Here is a 21,618-nt window from a genome sequence, read left to right on the forward strand (position 1 = left end):
ATCAATCGGTGGAATTTTTACAGTTCTGAACGGAAGCCCCCTCCCCCACCCCCAACAAGCTGTTACTGCCAGAGAGTTTGGGAACAATTACTCGTTTCTGAATATGTGGCACTTTGGAGGGGGGGGGGGGGCAGCTAATCATTGCTGCTTCCTTTTGTGCTGGAATCATGTTAAAGCCCCTGTCTGCCATCTTCCCCAAAAGATTATGTATGTGTCTGAATGTTATGTTATGAATTCGTATGCACCCCCCCCCCCTCCCCCCCACTTGCCAGCTCCCTAAACAGTTTGACAGTAATTAATTAAGGAATAACAGGTTCACAGCCCTTCTGTCTAATGTGGTGATTGGGGGAAATGCTTTGAGAGCGCAGTACCGCCCACACACCTGGCGATGGCAGCCTTGAGCTCCACAGACGGCGCTCAGGTGTCTCCGAAAAGGACCCAAAGACCAGTCACGTATGCAACTCGCGTGGCATAACGCTGTTGTGCCAGAATGAGCTGCTCACGAGAGAGCAGTGTTAGATTCGCACTATAAATACCTCCTGTTCTAATTAGTGTTTATGAGTTTGAGGCTCTTTTGAAGAAGGTGGGGCTTTGGATTGTAATCAGGTCTCCAGGGATCATGGGGATGGGCATGCTCATCTATAACCGGATTTTTTTCTGCATTTTGCATAGCGATTCAGTACATGACCACATTGCTTGCTAACCCAGTCAGTCTTGGTGATATCTGACAGTGTCGGACAGTCGAGCTTAAAGCCCTACAGTGTGTGTCTGACAGGGATCTCTGCACGGACAGCGTATGACACCCTGCCGTTTGCGCGGATGCCACATAACACCCGGATGTCTGCAGGGACAGCCCGCCCTGCCAGCCTACCCCGACGGAGATCTTTGTGCGGAATTTGTCAGTCGACGCCCTTCACCTCCACCTCCATCCTAATGCCTAGTTGCTAGGAGACATACCGTGTGGCAGCTGTCACCTCTTCCAGGTGATCTCGACGCTGCTCGCCGACCCGACATCCGGGATTTTTGCTAATCCTTGCGATACCTTATACTGGTAGCAGCTGTTTATATAGTAGAAAATGAGGGGAGAAAAATATATTGAGTTTTTTTTTCCCCTGAGGTGAAAACAAAAAAGCATCCTACGTAGGTAGACGTCATATGGTTAATATGCGGATTAGGGAGCAGTTCTGGAGCCCTTTAGCGATGAGTCCAGGAGCTCCATAAACATTATTACACACTGCGAGGGTTATAATCGTATGGCTGTGTGTAGGGCTGGGCAATATCATACTGATATTATATCGCACATGCCCAATAATCACCAGGGCTTCAGATGACAGGTGAAGCATTTGGCCGGTACTTTGGCTTTTCAGTACTATACGGACGTTTATTTTTACTACGCGAACGTTTATCACTATGGTTTGGTGTACTTCAATGCAATATGCACTGTAGCAGTGCACACCACATAATACTGTTTTGGTGTACTACGGTTTGGTATAGTTCAGTGCGATATGCTCTGTAGCAGTGCACACCGCATAATACTGTTTTGGTATACTACGGTTTGCTATAGTTCAGTGCGATATGCACTGTAGCAGTGCACACCGCATAATACTGTTTTGGTATACTACGGTTTGCTATAGTTCAGTGCGATATGCACTGTAGCAGTGCACACCGCATAATACTGTTCTGGTATACTATGGTGTACTATCGGTATGATATCACCCAGCACTAGCTGTATCATTACTAGGAAGATGATGTAGTCGGGATCGCGACACAGTAATGATTTAAAATGAATAATAATGATAATGATGAAGAATAATGATGCAATATCCTTCAGTGCTTTTCCAGAATTTTGCAACCTGTGGTTTTCCCAGTTTGGCTCTGCGATGATCCCACCATAATCTCTCTCTAAAAATCCCTCTTCACTCCTGCACCTTTCTCCCCCAGTAATGTACTGCTGCTTTCAAAGTGACTCTGAACGGGGAAAGTGATCAGCATGATGATTCTCAAATCTGAGCCTGACTTTAATCTGAACGTGGTCTCAGTCCCACACCTATCCTATTATAATCATGTATTATATTATAGTCATGTAAATAATTTCATTTTGGTCAGTCAGTTTTTTTCTAAAAGTGTGGGAATACCTTGCTTAAAAGGTAACTCCTTTTTAATATGGGCAATGCAGTATTACTGAAGGGTCTTCTTAAATTCCAAAATCTGAATTCTTTCAGAACTTAGAAATTAGAATTTTTTGATCCCAGAGGGAAATTCTAGCATATTTAGTTCTATGCAGAACTCTGCTGGAACAAAAATGTGAGTCAGATGATGGCTATACTCACCGACTGTAACGTTGAAGGCAGAAGGAGGTCCTGGGTGCAGGGCCGTGGGTTATGAGATGACTTGTCCTCAGTCACAACGCTAAATGTAGTCTACAGAGCTTGTTCATAATACATCATCCTGGGATCTTTGATCTTGCATAAAAATTTTTTGTTGGCCAAAGGTCAAACTTTTGCTCTGATTAATGGCTAGTGTGCGTACACAATGGCTGCTTTTACTGATATGCTTGAACACTTAAAAATTTGAATTTTAAACATCATCCCCCTCCCAGCTACATTATAACATTCTCTGAACAGTTCAGCAATGTTGTATTATCACCAACCCCACATTTGAGGTGCTGTGAGTCGGTTATCAATGAAATATGAATGGTTCAAGGAAATAAAGCCTAGTTTGTTTGCATTTTCATCTGCTGACGAGTCATTGACTGACCGTCTTGTCTTCTCATCGAATCTTTTAACCCAAGCTGAGTTTCTACAGGAGAGTCTGACAGAGAGCCGATCTTGCCCTGACTTCTGTGTGGTCTGTACACAGTGTTATAAAACCAGCATTTTCTGAGTTCTCTATTTATCTGGGTCTTTTCTGGTAAAATCTTTCCTAGTCAAGGAAGTCTTAAGGAAGGAAGTTTTCTTTTTTTTAATTTTAATTATTTGTCGGAAATATATACCAAAAATCTAGTCACATCTAGTAGCTGACGTGCTAAACGTGATCAGTATTGACTGTGGGAACGGTTGTTCTTTGGTTCCTTAAATGGATTAATTTGCCTGTTGTGACTGTTGGAGGTCAGGCCAAGAGGAACACAGCGTTTATTAACGGCTCAACCTTAGATCCCCTGTTGTAGCCACAAAAGAGGAAACTAAATTTTACTGCTGAAGGGTTAAAGGTACGCCGATGGTTTCTATTTCGAGAATTGCATGCAAGAGGCGTGTTGAGATGCTTCTGTCATTTCAGTGACTTTCTCCTCCTCGCCGGTAGACCTATCTGAAAAGGTCCCTCCCGAATTAAGCTCAATTCAGTGGGTCCCATAAAGCTGCCTTCCGATTCGCTCTTCATGCCGAGCCTCTCGCGAAACCCCAAACGCATTTCCCGTGCTTTTCTTCTCTATGAAGCGTCTCTATAGGGATTAATAATAAGATTGATGCTGCCTTTGCCACCTCTGTGTGTTTTTCTATAGTCTCCAAACCCTGCCTTTCATCCTTTTATATCAGCTGGCTATGGCGTTAGCATCTGTCTCTAACAGACTTTTGTGTATAATTAACCATAATTATATAAGCTTCTTCATTTACTGAGAGAGTCTTAATGCTGGTGTCGTATTCAAGGATCTCTTCCAAGGGATAGACGGATGACTTCATGCATGTGTACTCTATGTTTTGCCAAACTGTATGGTTTTCTGCTTTTCTTTTAACTCCTTCTGTAGGGTTTATAAAAAGGTTATATTAGTAGCTTGTATAAATGAGCCATTATAAGTAAAGTGTTCGATTCTCCTTCCTGCCCGCAGATGGGTGAGGGGAGCCGGGGGGTGCGACTGGGCACTCTGATCGCCTTGATGGTGGAGGAAGGGGAGGACTGGAAGCAGGTGGAGATCCCTGCCGCTGGGGCTGCCACCCCCTCGCCTCCTGCACCCAGCCCTGCCCCCGATTCTCCACCCCAACATCCAGCCCAGCGGCCACCTCCCGCTGCAAAGGCTCCTGGACCGTGAGTGTCACTAGGAGTCCCTGAGTGTCCATCACACAGTGGGCGAGTGTCACGAGGTCTCGGACTGAAATGGATAAGCCCCCCTTATTTGTTTACATGGTACCTATGGCTGCCTGGAGTCATGGCTGAAACAGCAGCTGCTAAACTCGTCCTGTTTTGATGTAAACATCGCGTTGCTGAGCCCATATACTCACACTTTTTTTTTTTTTTTTTCTTTTTTCGAAGGTGCCTTTTCGTAGTCATGAAGAGTTCCTTTTTAGCTACCCTTCCTGTTGCAAATGAGGAACATATGTGACCCCTACACCAGTAGTTTCATTATATGAGAGTTTTGTTGTTTTTCTGGTTGTCCTGGCAAATATCTACAAATGGGGGACGTAGGCGAATGGGGCAGTTAGACTTGCGTCTCATAATGGAAAATTTTGATGGAGTCTGTCCTCACATTCGGGAATTTCCAGTGGTCTTCTCACTATTTTAAGTCTGCATTTTGTAGATGGTTTATTCAGCCTTGGGGATGTAATGAAGTTTAAGGCGCAAGCAGCAGCATCACACACCCCCCCCCCCCCGTAGGTTGGAGGAGAGAGAGGCGAATGCACAGAATTGCGAGAAAGTGAAGGAATGCAGAATTCCAATACCCTAAATACCAGAGCAGCTGGGCTGCTTTTTTTGGTACTTCGGTACTTTGGGGTGGTACTTGGCCTTCTTTGTTGGTTATTGCTTATGCAAATATCCGCCCTTTAAACATAATACAACCACCATCTTGAAAAAAATTACCTAGAAAACAACGATAAAGTAAAAAAAAATAAAATAAAATTGTAATTAGTAGACAGTCCCAAGCTTTAATTGCGATCTGGTTGGAAGAGAAAGATACAAGGTAAGGACGACATTACAGGAAATAGTCTTTTGTATAATATACTGTACTAGGACAACATGGGATTAAAAAATTTCCAAATGTTGTGATGTGATTTTGCGGTAGATATTGGGGTATTTTTTAAAGCAAAAAAAAATTGCATAAGCTTCTCACAATCCCATCTAGGAGTGATTTTAAACAGCAAATGATAAAAAAAAGTGAGCTGGAATCATGTTGTAACTAGCCTCTCTTTGTGGTACGGCTCGGGTTCCGCTCGGGTTCCGCTCAGTTCCTGCATGCCAATGGAAAAATGGGTAATTGAGAAGTGCATAATTGTATTGTATTGACTGCATATGTAAGGATTTGATTGGATATGTGCATGCTGACATGGTTATGTATTTGGTTGACTTGCTTTGTCTGTCTCTTCCTCCCTCCGTCTCCAGGCCACGCCTGAGTCCGGCTGCACGGTACATTTTGAACACGCATGGCCTGGACCCTCAGATGGTCACGCCCACCGGGCCCCGGGGTCTCATTACCAAGGAGTAAGTGTGGAACGGAGTGTGTAGTATGCGGTGGAAAAGGGGAAAAGGGGAGGATCCCATATATGGAAAAGGGGAGGATCCTTTGGATCAAATTAGCATCAGACAACGATGTAGCTTTCTGATGAGAATAACCTTGCTCAGAGTGCATGTGGTTGCCTCAAAGACTGGAAAACACATTTTAAAGTGCCGGCTGGAGTCCTGGGTTTCTGAGGGTCTTGGTGGGGGTGGGGTGGGGGGGGGGTGGGGGGGGTTACGGGGATGAGCCTGGGGAAGGAGGGAATTCGCGCCTGGTGAACACACATTCACCTGCTTCGCTCATGGGGTTTCCGTCAGTGATGGTACTGGTGAGCCGTCTGCAGAGATGCCTTATTAAGAGCTGCTGTCCCCATGGCAACCCAGTCTCCGCCATCCCCTGTGTCCATAGAAACGGTCCGTATATTTAGTTTTTGCAATCAGTGCTTTCGTGTATTTAGATTATTTAAAGTAAAGCATTCTGCCGTAACAGAGAAGCTGGGCTTTTTATAATTTTCCTATTTTTAAAGAGAGGTTTTCCACATTAAATGTTAAGGGTGTTTTTTTTTTCACTCTCATTTCCCGTCTGGTGTGATGTGCGGATCATGGGTTGTACGGATGACTCATTTGCAGTTTTTGCTATGGTTACCAGTATCACAGGGAGTTAAGGTAGGGAAACCAGTGATCATTCTTTAAAACGCTGTAAAGGTGGTATGTGGACCAGATCATTATCAGCAGATTTTAACCCCTCTGGCCTTCAAAGTGAATTCTGAAAAGTGAAATTATGGGCTTGTGGAGGCTTAATCACTTTCCCGATAACATGACTCACCTGCGGTGATGTAAGATCACTTTGTTATAAAACCAGCAGATAGATGCTTTACAGGCCCAGACTCTACACAACGATTTTCAGCTTACAGCCATAGAGAAACCAACCCAACCCCCCCCCTCCAAAAAGCAGCTTAAACAGTCTGCCTGTGCCCTCCCCCTTCTCCCATTTTACTGACACGCGCGCGGCCCCTTCCTGTCTTCATCCTTGCCACTAGACGTCCTGACACTTTGACACAGACATGGGTTTATAGCTTAAACCTGGTTAAAATAGAGTTGGGGATAGTTGGGGTTCGTGGCACCTGGTGAAGAATGTACATGGTTTATCGACTGGCAATTTTGATAAGCGCATCTGCTTTAGGAGATGCAACTGCCATTAAACAGACTTCAGCAGCGTAAATGTGGTTGTAATGCACTCTAGGGCTATATGTTTTAGTTGCTGTTATCCGAAGTCTTGGGCTCAAGCGAAGGTCTCTGTTTAGCTGTCTCTTCTGTCATATAAAAAGCAATAAGTGGCATATAATTTATTAACAGCTGGGGCAGACTGATCGCAGTAGAGGCCGATTTCACAGGCTGGTAAAACCAGTCGTGTCTCTGGGCTCCGCTCCCAGCCTTCAGTTTTATTATTTTCTTTCATCACTCACCTGTCTAGCAGGAAAGGAAAAGGCAAAGATTTACAGACAGGACCCCAGACAACGCTGGGGGATGTTTAAACTGGAGGGGCTCCAGTTATAGATGATGCCGAGGCTCGCAAAGAGCTGTATCATATTTATAGATGTATTACATGGTTACATTACCATTCTTAATAAACTTGGTTCATCTTAAAAATACCCACTGAGGGATCTTATTCAGTTTAGGTCTTTACACTTCAATTTGACCTAATTTGTTTTCAGGACAGATGTAAGGCTGTAGTAATCAAAAAGGCAAGATGCCACACGCTGACTCTGAGATACGCCCCCTAGTGTACGGAGATGGGAGCGCCTTGGAAATGACGCAAGTTCAGGCGAGGCTTTGGGGTTGTGGATGTACGTGAAATTTATATTGGGAAGATGGCAATTTAAATGTTCATCAAACGTATCTTTAGAGTGGCGGCAGCTGTTGGATAGGATGCTGGCTGAAGAGGGATTAAATGCCGGTCTCTGTTGGCTGAGAGATGCGGCTTTGGTTAAACCTTGCAGTGTTACCCTGACAGCGTCCCCACGTGACGGGGCTCGCAGTGCTGCCTCCAGCCCTGTCTCAATTTAACCCAGATACACTGCCCTGCCTCCTAGTGCCTGTCTGTCATCCTAAAAGAGCTGCTAATGATGCTTTTGAGGTTAGGGGGTGGGGGTGAGGCTGTGGTGGTGGGGGGAGGACACTCCAGTTTTCCAGTAAGGCGGGGGCTCTGGTCTCTGTAAACAGTGATGATGAAGAAGAGAGATGAGCGAGAGGACAAGGTTTTAAGAGTGCGGCTGCGAAGGAGGGGTTGTGTAGAGAAAATGGCAGTGCAGGAATTCACATCTTAGCAAGCCCCAGGTGAAAGGCGGCCCTCGTTTCTGGATGTGAATCAGAATCATAATCTCCGTTTCGCTGAGGACATTTATATTCCGAGGACAGACGTTTCGCATACAACGTAAGGACACTAACATAACAACATAAAAAAAAAGAATCATAGAAAATAATAGAATACAGACATTTACAAGACAATACATGTAACAGCAACAACAATCAGCGACAAGAATGTGAGACAATGTGTAAGAATTTTCAAATTGTGGAAGAAGATGCATACATGTACTTTAATAAGGCAGCAATGATTATGCCCAAGTATCTTCCATTCAGCAATGTGTCAAACTTGGCACCTTGATAAAACAGCAGGGAGAGAGAGAACGAGTGAGAGAGAGAGAGAGAGAGAGAGAGAGAGAACAATGTATCTGTGTACGAGCCCATGGAAGCTTTGACTAAAAGCACCAGATTTCCTTTCTCCCTCGGGGAAAATTAGTAGGGTATTAGTCAGATGGCAGGAGGCATCTTGAGAGACGTGGTAAGGCGTAACTCAATCGGTAGCTGTTGGCATGAAAAGCTCCCCGTTTGACACCGACATGCCCCCCCCCCCCCCCCCCCCCCCCCCCGTCCCAGCACTCAGTATAAAAAGCGGCCAGCAGTACACCACCCTCATGTAACCACCTCTGATTAATGACACCTGACGCAGCAATGAATTACGAAAATCACGTCGTGGCAGGTACCCCTCAGCACCGCCGCTGGCCGAGATCCCATGCCGTCTCTCGGAGAGGGGGACATATACCCGTTGTTTAGCCCAGCGGGTCACCAACCTGGGATGCCCCTCGCAGCCTAGATTGTTCTCTTTGTAAGAGTAGATCAAACCATAAAGAAAGAGGTTGAAGGCCACTGCATTAGCCTGTACATGATTATTTGGTGTTGGAGACTGAAGTCCTACAGCGTTGAGGCAGGCATGTATTTAAGGCAGGTCTGTGAAGGAACTGTGAACTAAGCCGCTTCTACATGCAAAATTCCCACAAAAGCTAAGGTTTGAGTCTCTACAATGAAGGTGTGTCTATACTGCAAAACTATAATTAAAAGGCTCCTTTACCTGTGGTGCCCAGTCTGAGCGATAGTCTTGCTGGCTCATGCCCCTAGTGTCTGGAGGAATGGATTTGCATTCTCCTTTAATGGTTACTAAGGCATGCCTGAAGAGTAAAGCTGCCCAGTGTCAAATTTCAACACTTCACTCCCTACAATAGATGCTTGTCCGAGAAGCAGAAATGCCTCATTAATTTATCCTGCTGAATTATTGCTGGTGTAAAAATATGGTCCACACTAATGACACTTTTATGGCAGGCTGTTATGTATTTTTTTGTGAGGTGCAAGGGGCTTATCAACACATCTACTGAAGCGATACATCTACCGAAGCAATACATCGGTTCCACCCTCACAGTCTTGGGAGAGATCTGACTAAAAATGACATCATGCCCAATAGACAAACCCCAGGCACTAGGTATTTTGTACAGGGAAACATTTTGCCTCAACACATGCATCCAGCTGGTGAAATGTCACTTCAGCTTCAGCACAAACAGGCTTATTTCCTATGTTGGGGGTTAGTATGACCCCAAGCTGAGGGCCACATTGTCACCGGAGCATCAACGATGCTGAAAGCCAGTAACCGAGAAAAGGCCGAAGGAGAGTGTCATCTTTCCTGATTTTTTTTAAATTCTGGTATCGGTGGTGATCCAACCTTTGTCTCCTGCCCAGAGATGCTCTGAACCTGCTGAAAAAGGCAGATGCCAAGGGCCCCAAGGTGACCAGCACGGCCCCGGAAACAGCACCCCCCGCACACCTTACCCCAGCTTCTGGAAGACCTGCATACCCTCCAATCTCTGTACCCGGAAAGACAGGAGCACCGGTCAGTACTGAATCCACATCCTGTCTGTGTACGGACGGGATAAACACACTGCAAGACAATTGTTAAAACCATAGCAGATCGCCCTCTGTTGGGCCCTATAACTGTAATCCAATGCTATGGTGTAGCAAACACATGCTTTACAGGAGTATACCTGTTAAACATTTGGAAATACAAATTGCGTACTGATGGACTGTGGAGTCACGTACATAGGGTCAGTTGACTTAATGCATTTTTCATAGTTGCTCTTTCAGTCACCCTTGGGGACCTGATTCTAAAACACCAATATTAATTCCAGATAACAATCTTTTTAGTAGAGCTTTTCCATGAAGTGCATTTTAGGTTACAGTTATCACATCTCTTCTGTAGTTATGTCATAAGCCAGTGGCTCTTGCTGTAGAGGGAGAACCAATCATAGCTTCTGATGAAAGCAGCATAAAAAAAACAGAAAGGTACAAAAAAGCCGGACTAGTTTTAAACACTTAAATACTACATGCTGACATACAAACTACTCCTGATTGCTTCCGATTCTTTATTTTGTTTTTATTATTTAAGGAAATTAGCTGTGATTTATTGTAGATTTAAACTGAGATGTGATACCGTTTCCAGTTGAATTGGTATGTCAGCGTGGGAAGCCTGCAGGAACCTGATATGTTCAGTGCGGTTCAGGTTCTCCGGTCCCGATTGCGCTCTCAGTTGCACAGAGTAGCACAGATAGTTCATGTCATTCTATAGTAAAGACGGTCCTTAAATGTTGTGGGTTATACGCCAGTAACTACATCAGCACCACAGATGACACTGAGATCCGGCAAATCGAGCAGAACTTTGCGCAAAGGATACGATGGTTTGTTGAGGAATCCTGGTGGCTAATAAGCTGTGTTTTGTTTGGCCAGTTATTTTTGTACAACGGTGTTACAAGGGCTATGCGTGCAGCGGGTGGCCAACTGACCCAGAGCGTTAAGCAAAATTGGCATAGATATGGGATGGCCAGTGACCCGGGTAATATTTAAAATTGTATGAGCACGTCACTCTTGTATTAGCAACAGCGAGATGATATGCAAATTTACCCCACCTCACTGACTCTGTTTTCCCTTTTATTACCAAGTCAAGGCTTGCAATGGCAAAGAAAAACAGTGAATGCTGCAAGAACTCAGAATTTTACTACATGCTGTTTTATGGCTGACATCAAAGGTGCTCATCCCTGCAGTTTATCTGATGACCGTAAACTATGGCTTCAGACTTGGCTTGTCCCAACCCTCCTGACAGCCTGTTGGCACCCTTCAGAATGCAAGTTATGGGCTTTTCTGCCAGTAAAGAACCTAATAGTGTGCAGATGATGGTGCTTTGCGTTGCGATATGATCAAGCAAGGGGGACAAGCGGGAAGCTTCCATGTGTCTTCATCCGTCCTCTTCCCAAGTGCAAACGAAGGCTCCAATTATGCCTTTGTTTTGAACTAGAGGCGGTGGTTGATCCTTTTGGCTATAAAGGCTTGTTCTTGAATATTCGTTGATTCACTGGCAGGTTGACCACCTCAAAGATACCACAGATAGTGAGAGCTGACAATGGAATGGGTTGGGTCTTCACACTACCTACTGAATGAGATAGCCGGGATTCTGCCATGCCACCCGCTGCTGTGTTAAAAGCAAGCAAGCCAGTGTTGTTTCAACACGCTTGGCGTCTCGCATGCATCTTTCCTGGCCCTGATAAGGAGATCTGTTTATACAAGCACTAAGAGTGGCTGCCTGACAGCTGCAAGATCAGATGCTGCACTGAGACTTAATGCCAACTTGAAGCAAATATGACAAAATCTAGTTGTGGTTTTCGGGGAGTCCTTGTTTAACCATGCCATCCACAGTGACTTTTGATGATACCTTCCCCAACTTCAGGTGTGTGATAATGAGGGAGGCAGATCACTGGGAGTAAAAATCCAGACCAAGATTTTGTTTCAGCCAACCAGTTGAGTGTAGAGCAGGGGTGTCAATCTCCAGTCCTGGAGGGCTGGAGCCCTGTGTAGCTTCTTTCCCTGTTCTATCATAAATTATCTCAAGAGCTGTGGGCTATATAGCACAACAAGGTGCAAGGAGTTGAATGAGGGAAAACCCAAAATGTGCAGAGTACTCGGTTGGTTGAAACAAAATCTTGATCTGGATTTTTACTTTCTGGACCTGAACTATCCACCTCTGTTTATGTCCATCCTGCAAAGGGGCATCAGATTTTTCAGGCTTACAAAGTGGACAGTTGTGTAGTTGCTGAACAACTGAGCTTATAAGATTATAGTATGGCCAGTTCAAACAATGCTGTACCTTTGTTTTGTAACTAGGAATTTGGCATAAATTTTCTAAATTACGAGGTTACTTAGTACCCGTGAAGCTTTTAAGAAGCACTGCATGAGAAAAGAATCGTTCACAGATGATTCTTTAGTTCTGTACATTAACTGTCAACAGCGATCTTCCACCATGTTCTAACCACAAAGCCCTTTCTAATAACAGGTTTTGAGGCGTGCCCATAGTAGGTTGTTGCTCATGGTCTTCAATAAGCCCAGCATGTGGCGTTTTGTGGAATTCCGGAATCTTTTCTGGGCTTAGGGTTCCTTCACGGAGATCCCGGCCTCTAACGTGCGGCGTGTCATCGCCCAGAGGCTCACCCAGTCAAAGACGACCATCCCTCACGCCTACGCCTCGGTTGACTGCGACCTCGGCGCCGTCATGCAGCTGCGGAAAGACCTTGCCAAAGGTGAGGGCATCAGTGGGTGGTATGGGCTTTGGAGCGGTCTGCTGCCATATGCAAATCCCTAGCTTTGCCTCGTAGAAAATATCGGCCACCATGGCTCTTAAGATAGAACCGCCTCATGAATTATTAGCGTTGCTCGTTTGTGTGACACAGCGAGGGGGGCCTCACACACTGATAAAGGGGGATGTGGGTCTGTCGCAAGTCGCTTTTGAAGACGGATGAGAACAAGAATTCGCTACACTATATAACCTGTGTTAGGTCCACAGAAGTGCAAGCAGACAATGCGTATACAGGGACACGAATGACCACCTGTACCGCCTGCTGGTGAAGGCTAACGTGTTAGCCTGAGGACATGTGCCCTTGGAGGACGGAGAGCTGTGACCTTTACTTGAAGGTCACTTTGGGGCTAGCGTGTAACCTTATAGGAGGGAAACGGTAGGAATCAGTGACTGAATAAAGGAATCGACAAATGAAGAAAAGTCAGTGAGCAGACTGTGAACACATCCACTGTTATACCAAAACAGAAAACAGAATTATCCCTGACTGTTAGTGGGGGGGATCTGTTATCTGCCCGATAGTGTACAGGGGGGAATGTGCGTTCAGGCCACGGGGCGAAAGGCATGCTGGTTGTCATTTCCTCTCGCATCTTGATAAATTAACCTTCGTTAAGCTGTCAGCTGAAATAATTGCCAAATTGAAACGTGATAAAACTGAGGACATTGATTTGATCTTGCAACATACAGTCTGTCATGGGGTAGAGATGAATACAGTCTGCTTACCTTAAATTGTGCCGATTCACTCAGGCAGAACGTAACCAAGGCTAATAAACTAAAACCAGCATGCCCCCCCCCCCCCCCCCAGGCTGCACAGTTTTGAAATTCCCAAGTTCCACTAATTAATGCAAATTACCCTCAGTGCACAGAGGGTAAAAAAAAAAGTATAGCCTCTGAATTGATTCTGTCGCTTGCAAAAGGTATGAGGAGAGCAGATGAGCACTTTGCAAATCTGTCCAAACACAGTCTGCTGCAGGTTCTCTGTTAACCCCACCCAGTCTGCTGAAGCGCCCTTCCTGTCTCCGTGGAAACATTCTTCCACACAGGCATCGGGCTAGTTGTTTTAGATACTGCGATCATTCCTGTTTAGTCCTACTTTTGGCTAGCCATATAATTGTTTTAGTGAAATAGGTAGCCACTGCTGAAGTCTTGAGCAAATCAAAAATAAATTCCGGTGCCAAAAATTGATTCGTTAAGTCATGCTTGGATTCTTTTTCATTTCTTTTGTAGTGCTTAGAAATTAGGGCAGCGAGCATGGAGATGCATACCATCCGGCTTGTGTTGATGACATGCGCACCGGTGCGTACATTCCAGTGTCACCCGCTGATCACAGCAGCTACGACAACTGATCAAATCGCTCACAAGTCATGAATATCATCATGGTCCGATTATTAATCGCTGGAGCAACCGTGTGTTTGACTTTTGATATATTTCATTTAAAGGTAATCGACAAGCTCACATCAAACGCTGTGCAAAGTTTTCTTGGATGAAGGAGCGGACACTGGAATCAAATAAATAGATTTTTTTTTTTTTTTTTTTTTTTTTTTTTTTGATAATTGACTTTTTTTGTCAATTGCTTTTATTAGAAGAGCATAAAGGAAGGAAGGGCGCGGCCCTGTGGACGGGCCAGGGGTGTGGCCGCCAGGTTTACATGGAGCAGATCCTGCTTGCTGGAGACCTGTGGCTTCAGGCTTGGCCCTGCCAACAAACAGTGTCCTTAAATAGGCACTCACGCCTACCAAACTGATTCTTTGTCCCCAGATTATAAAAAGGACTCGTCCCAGAAAGTGCCTGTTTATAGAGTTCAAATCCTCCACCTGCCTCATTTTGCCTGGAACAAAGAACAAAGGCAGTTTGCAGCTTCCAGCCGCCTTTAAAGTGCTGCTTACGGGGGTTTCAGCTTGCAGGTTAAATCTGACGTAGCGTAGGCAGTGTCCCATTTCTGGCTCTTCCTCTCCTCCTCATAGCCCATTCATCGTTCTGTTTACAGGCAGCTGAATAACACACAGGCTGTTTTTCTGGTCATGGTGACCATTCGTGGGTCCCAGTTCAGTCTGGCTGCCCCCCCCCCATGCTGGTGCTTTTCTGTCTCGGGATTGGACGCTTCGCTCTCCCGGGATTGGCTGCCTGAGTGTGCGTGTCTGTTTAGTGATGTGTATCTTGCTTCTGTGTTTCAGCGGATATCAAGGTTTCTGTGAACGATTTTATCATCAAGGCTGTAGCAGTTACTTTAAAGGTAAGTTTGAAAGTGTGCAAACGCACCTCCCTGATCCACAAATGCCAGGATAAAATTTCCACAGCAGAAACAACCAATGATTGAACTGGATAGTATAATAAAAATAATTAAGGCTGTTGTATAAAAAGGGTAAGGTGGTATCAGCATGATGGGAAGGGACTCTGAGTCTGAGGGGGCGGGGCGTGGCGGGGCGTGGCGGGGCAGGGCGGGGCGTGTCGCTCAATGCTAATTATTGAGCTGATCCAGAGGCTTCACCTCGTGCTCCATGTGTCCTGGTTCCGGAAGACTGATGCCACCATTGGGCCCCTCAGCATGGCCCTTAACCCCCAGCTGCCCCAGGGGTGATGTTTGCGACCTCTAAGCTTGTTCTCACCTGTCTGTGTCTCGCGGATAGGAAAATGGGATGGGTGAAAAGACCATTTCCCCATGAGGGTAACTAAGCATCACTCCTATTGTATTCTATTATTTTATATTCTATTCTAATTATGTAACAGTGTCTGAGATTACCTTCTATCAGTCTTGGGGAGTAATCAGTCCTGGGGAGGGACTAATAATTTCCAAACTTAGGTGCCAGCATAAGATGCCCAGCTAGATAACTAGGTGTGTAAAAACATGAGGTCAGCTGATACCCCCAGTTCTGATGTCGATCCCATCTGGACCAGGTCCAGGGTTTGAGGGGTGCTCCACTGCGCTCCACTGCGCTCCACTGCGCTCCACTGCGCTCCACTGTGCTCCACTGTGCCCCGCTGCACTGGTTTCATTTTTGGTCAGATACAGATGCTGCTGTAGTCTTTCGGTTTCCTTGGCTGCTAACTTCAGTAGCTTTTCTTATAGCTTAAAAAATGCTTGAAATTCACACGTCCCAGGAAACGTGTCGGCAGATGCTCGGAATGTCTCATCATGCCATCTTCACCTCTGTAAAATGATGATGATCTCAAGACAGGAAGCGAAGGTGTGTCCCCTGTTAACTTTTGATGTTCCATCGAAAACAGGAAGTGACCTTTTTTTTTAACCATGTTTTACGTGCACTCTTCTCATCACTGTCTTTTTTTCTGCTCGTTAAACTGGTTAAAGAAACCACAGTGGTTGGTGTCAGCCCGGGGTCGTTGAGGGGAGTGGTTAGTGGTGCCTGGCTCTGCCTACACTAGCCACTTATCCCATTGCCACATTTCCTTCCTCTGTGGTTTGAACGCTGTCTGACTGCAGTACATGAAGCACCAGGCTTCTCACTCTTTGGTCTAATTGGTGCAGTTGTGCCATGCGACTGACCCTGACAGTCTGACAAGGATAACTGATGCGGCACTAGCCACAGTTGCACCTGTCTGCGTGCCCTGTACAATGTAGTTGGGGGTGGGGCTTCATTGACCAATAGGAAGGCAGAGCTCTGTCTTATTAGCCTTTGCTAGCTGGATCTCTTATGGTAATGATGGCTTACATAACATGAACTGTAAAAATGGCTCGGGAGTCTGGCCTTGTAAACAGCTACGCCTAACAGCCAATTCCATGTGAATTATCCTCCTCTATCCCAGGAACTCCCAGAGGTCAACGTGACCTGGGTGGCTGATGGGCCTCAGCCACTGGACTCTATCCATATCTCCATCGCCGTGGCGACGGACCGAGGCCTCATAACACCCATCATCAGGGATGCTGCCGACAAGGGAGTTCAGGAGATCGCAGCCGATGCCAAGGTAGGAGCTGGGGCTGGGCGGAGCCTGAATTATCGCACTCGGCAATGATGATTTCATGGTAACGTATCACCATGGTAACAGTTATTGGCTGTCTATTGGCTGGGTGATGCCAAACCCAACACGGGCAAAAAAGCCACACAATCGCACACAAAAAGTATGTCCCATAAAACAAGAGTTGGAGAACCCGAAAGAACCATCTGAACTGGAACATCTAAATTGGTTGGGACATGGTTTGGGCTAAGGGGATGGAGCAAGCCTGTCACAGTGAGAATCACCGGCGAAATTCTCATATTTGTGGACACCACCAAAGTGAAAATGGACTATTGGAGGCCATGGTGTGTGCGTCAAGACGGGCAGTGATGAGTGGTAGAGGGCTTCGTGCTGCCATACGGCACTGCACCGCACTGACTCTCAGAACGATGCCAGAACTCTGGGGGTGCTGCGATGTGAAAGCGGTCCGCACATGACGTGCCTTTGTGTGTGTGTGTACACTATGGGGCATTTTCTCCATTTCATTTGTTTTCCCTTAACATAAATGCTATGCTGTGTCAATGCAGTTGATCCTACATGCGTGCTGCGTCAATATGAATTACTGACTTTGAAATTCATGTTTGGAGTAAAGGCATGAAAACGTGTGTGTATGTGTGTGTGAGAGAGAGAGAGAGAGAGAGAGAGAGGGCTAGCCACGTCTCAGCAGTGCATAATTGCTTTATGAATAGTGTATTTTGTATGTTAAATGACCGTTAAGTGAGCGAATTATGTTCAAGGTGCTCTGAATGGCAAGCAGGCAAGCTTCCACATACAATAATCCATCTGTCTGTGATTGGATCAGCGGGGTGTGTATCGCAGCATATGCTGTTACTGCTGGGGCGAACAGCCCCTCCGTGTCCCGCAAGCATCCACCGCTTGTCGGAAGAGCCTCAGGTCTTTGGCTCGTTTCCATGGCAACTGCCCCCCTCCGCCGCGTGGTACCAACCGGAGACTTATTGCTGACTCCTGAGTGGAGCAGGTGTGTGGTGGCAGAAGTCCCGCCCCCCACCTCAAACGGATCCTATTGGTCCGTTTTTGTGCCAGCTAAGCTAGCCGACCATAACGTTCACGACATTCTAGACACACTTGTGGCCCGTGTTTGTGTTACTGCTCTGGGAAATAAGCCGCTTTCTTTGGTCCTGTCTTGCGCAAACATGAAACCGCCTAAAATTACAAGGAGTCCACAGCCAGTATCTGTGAACCGCATCAGTACTGGTGTGAATTTCTCACACATGACCTGATGGCGCAGTTCATCACAGCACAGCCCCGCCTCGCACCCATGCCAGCCCCCAAAATGGGATGTTCTTGTTCTCCTGGGCATCACAGTGCTGTTGGTTCCTTCAGTCATATAGCCCATGCAGACACACAGCAATATGGCTTGTCCCTGTCTAGCTCCAACACGTCTATCTGCTGTGCCTCTGTTGAAGATTAACACTTTGCATTGTGGGAAATCCTACGATGTTATTTGTATGCTCCTAGCATCTGTTGCCTGATTTGTTAATGTTTTGGCATTTCCACTGGCATTGGTGATGCTGAAATGCCTGTTATTATTCTCTCTATCTCTTCCCCCCTCAGGAGAAATGTATTGTGTTCCACTATATATTTTCTCCTCCATACATTCTGCCAGCTGAACCCTTTCGTCCATCTGGTTGCTCGGAATTGTGCTTAACGTCCTCAGTGCCCGACTTCCTGCCTTGTTCACGAGGGTCCCCGTGATGCACACGGATATCTCCTGTGACCGTCACGGTTCCTCCGCTCCTTAGGTCCACTCCCCCACGTCGCCTGGATCATATCAAGATCCGCCTGCCTGTTTTAACAGTCAGTCAGAAGAACATTCTGATGTCGGTTACGAACTGCGGGAAATTTAGAGACGCCTCTTTGCCTAATTACATATTTTTGGACTGTGAAAAGAAAAGCAGACAAATGGAAATGATGCTCGACCCTGGTGGCAGGAATCGAACCCGCAGCCCTACCAGGTTGGGGCTATAAGGCTACCACTTCTCAGCTTAATTAAAAGGGTTAATATATATGTAGTATTTTCCTATCTTCTCAGTGCCCTGCTCTCTCAGGGCTGTGTTCTTCTTTTATTTTTTGTAATGTACCATTTTCCATTTCTTGGTAACTGCTATGAATGAGAAATTTATTTTCTTTAATAAACACTTCTTCCTGTAATGTGTGTATGAATATTCACAAGTTCAGCACTTACTGAGTTTTACAGCAGTGATTGTAAAAAGTCTGGTCATCACAGGGTTGGCAGGTAGCTCACTGTTGCTCATTCCCTAACCGCCCCCCTCCAGATGGTCCTCGGGCCGGCACCGGGCCACTTGGCCGGTGGCCCCCGCGTGACCGAGACCGTGACTGTGTGTTGGGTTATCTTTCTCTAGGCGCTGGCCCAAAAGGCTCGGGAGGGGAAGCTGCTTCCTGAGGAATACCAGGGTGGCTCCTTCAGGTAAGCGCTTTAATAATGACCTTGATGGGACGCCGTAGGTCTCAAACTGCCATGGCGGCTCCCTTTCTCCTTCACTGCTGAGGTAGCAGTGGTAAGCGTTGGGCGGCGAGCCACGGCAGAGCTGGCCGGTCCTTTCCGGGACTTCACAGTAAACCTTGGCTCATCTCGGTCTGAATCCGGTGCCCTTGCTCTACCTCATGTTACCACAGTGTTCCTGTTTTGTTTCGGTTTTCAATGATCCTTTCCAAGCTGTTATGACAACTGTATCTACAACGATGGGTTAATCATTGTTTAGGCGGAGCAAAGCCATTTTTTCCAGTTGAGTTGAGACTCCTCCCAGCGCACCCAGTTCAGGCCTGTTAACTGGTGACTATTCTCTTTGGGAAAGTCCATACACCTTCTGACGTTTTTTTAAGTTTTTACGTTTTTAAATTAAGTTACAGTACTCTGGGGGTGCAACAGAATGCAAACTAAGACTTCCTTCTCCAAAATAGGCGCATGTTTGGCTTAAACAGAATTTTTGGTGAATAAGTGACACATCAGATAATCTCCTTTGTTATTGTGGAAGATTTGGATTAAATCAGCATTTTATTCCCTCTGAACACCGATTTGAAAACTGCAAAGCGAACAAAAGAATGATATGTGTAATCCATGATTCCCCCCCCCCATCCATGTCCCTGTGCACATAGCATCTCCAACCTGGGCATGTTCGGCATCAGCGCCTTCAGTGCGGTCATCAACCCACCCCAGGCCTGCATCCTTGCCGTGGGCCAATCACGGACAGAGCTGCGACCAGCAGGGGCGGGGCCCGGCGACAGGGGGAGCAATGGCATGCCCGGACTCTGCAGGCAGCAGCTGATGACAGTGACGCTCTCCAGCGACGGGAGGCTGGTGGATGACGAGCTGGCCTCCCGATTCCTGGACAAGTTCCGGTCCAACCTGGAGAAGCCTCAACGCATGGCCCTCGTGTAGGGAGGGGGCGAGGGAGGGGCCTTGGGGGGGGAGTGAGGTGCTAATACGTAGAGCAAGGCAGTGGGGAGTCACTTCCAGAATGTTACAGACGAGATCACATGGAGAATTTGATTTAATATTTAAGCTCAGCTCCGTAACACCAGTTACCCTGTGGACTGAGCTTTGACCATCCAGCTCCCTTCTTCCCTTTACTTTTCTCTCTGGCTTATTTTGGCACTTTAAGTCTTCACATTAAATACCATATGATCATTTTTCAATCTTTTGTTTTGTTTGACACTTTGTGGGGGTGATTACAGTATTTATCTGGAAGACTTCAATAAGGTTACAGTATAAGAGGGGATTTGTGCTCTAGTGTATTAAAAACATGATACAGCTCCGTTCTGAGACACTGGTTTATTTATTGAAGTCCAAATGTGTGGCAGTTACAAGGCCCTGTCAATAATAAAGGAATACAGAAATGGATAGCACGTGTTTTCCTTTTTGTCATTCACACTATGAACTGTCATTCTCTAAAGAAGCTTTTCTATTGCACCAGGTGCTACATAACATAAGAAATTTACAAAGGAGAGGAGGCCATTCAGTCCACCAAGCTCGTTTGGGGAGAACTTAACTAATAGCTCAGAGTTGTTAAAATCTTATCTAGCTCTGATTTAAAGGAACCCAGGGATTTCGCTTGCGCTACGCTAGCAGGAATTCATAGCAAATTCATTTTAAAATGTTCTCCCGCTAATTTCCACTTATGGCCACGAGTTCTAGTATCTAAACTAATATTGAAATAGCCATTTGGCTAAACAGCATCCAGACCTTATATACCTGGATCATATCCCCCCTTAGTCTCCTTTGCTCGAGGCTAAACAGATTCAGCTCAGCTAATCTCTCCTCATAAGACATTCCTCTAAGACCAGAAATCATTTTCGTAGCTCTACGTTGCACCTTTTCCAAGGTAGCAATGTCCTTCTTAGGGTATGGTGACCAAACCTGTACACAACATTCTATTCTTACCAAGGAATTAAATAATCATAGCATTACCTTGATGTAAACACACACCTAGAGATGTGACCCAATATGTATAAGTATGACAATCATACTCATTTTCATCCTTGCTATTTAAAGCACGTCCCACCCTAAAAGTACCGAAGTATCAAAGAAGTACCCCAGGTGGTTTAGCACTTTATTTACTGGAACTTTTGGTACTGGTACTCGACCAGAAGTCAATGGAAAAGGAAAAGTACTTAAAATACCTTGCCATGGTACCTGGTGTGGTGGAAAGGTGCCCTAACTTCTGTAATAAAAAAGTAACCTAGAATTGCACTTTCAGAGTTAAACTTTCCAACCAGCCCTGAATTTAACTCTTCATGCAGTCTCTCTCTCTAGCTCTTAAATATCTCATTCTGTAATGAGTACAGTGCTGCAGCATGCAGAGGGAAATTTAAATTTTCAGTCCCTTTCGTTCCACCCTATTGGGTGATCCCTGCAGGCCCTCTTTTATGCTTTGATGGTTCTGGAGAATAACCGACGGGCTAAGGTGCAAGTCTATTTTCCCTTGTTACGACATTAACAGTCAGCGAGATTACTGCCTGTGTCACTGTGTCTGCATTGGACTGTTTGGCTAAATGTCGTCCAGGAGTCTCGCCGCGTGCTAAATATCAGCGGTCAGGGAGTGCAGTGTGCTTCTTTTCAGTCTGCAGCCATACCTTTATTTCAGAAGAAAAGAATGTGTCGGCGTGTCTTCAGTGGGGTCCGGGCTTTTGGGACAGTCTGTTCTGCCCCACTGCTGTTCTGTCACCATCGTCACCCTGGCAACCGCTGGGCTCAGGCA

At 46.0% G+C, this 21,618-nt stretch overlaps 1 protein-coding gene across 1 annotated transcript in view; it reads left to right on the forward strand.

Annotated features, from left to right (window-relative positions):
• The window catches only part of pdhx (pyruvate dehydrogenase complex component X), a 30,538-nt gene extending 10,277 nt beyond the window's left edge, over positions 1-20,261 (forward strand). Inside the window, exons 4-11 of the mRNA XM_048972122.1 lie at positions 3,824-4,020; positions 5,311-5,409; positions 9,493-9,643; positions 12,227-12,374; positions 14,602-14,660; positions 16,190-16,348; positions 18,763-18,827; positions 19,517-20,261. Of these exons, the coding sequence (XP_048828079.1) occupies positions 3,824-4,020; positions 5,311-5,409; positions 9,493-9,643; positions 12,227-12,374; positions 14,602-14,660; positions 16,190-16,348; positions 18,763-18,827; positions 19,517-19,799 (1,161 nt within the window). The 3' untranslated portion in view covers positions 19,800-20,261. The remainder of the gene's footprint in view (positions 1-3,823; positions 4,021-5,310; positions 5,410-9,492; positions 9,644-12,226; positions 12,375-14,601; positions 14,661-16,189; positions 16,349-18,762; positions 18,828-19,516) is intronic.
• The last annotated feature ends 1,357 nt before the right edge of the window (positions 20,262-21,618 follow it).

This window comes from Brienomyrus brachyistius, chromosome 13, assembly GCF_023856365.1.
Source record: "Brienomyrus brachyistius isolate T26 chromosome 13, BBRACH_0.4, whole genome shotgun sequence".
Lineage (NCBI taxonomy): Eukaryota > Metazoa > Chordata > Actinopteri > Osteoglossiformes > Mormyridae > Brienomyrus > Brienomyrus brachyistius.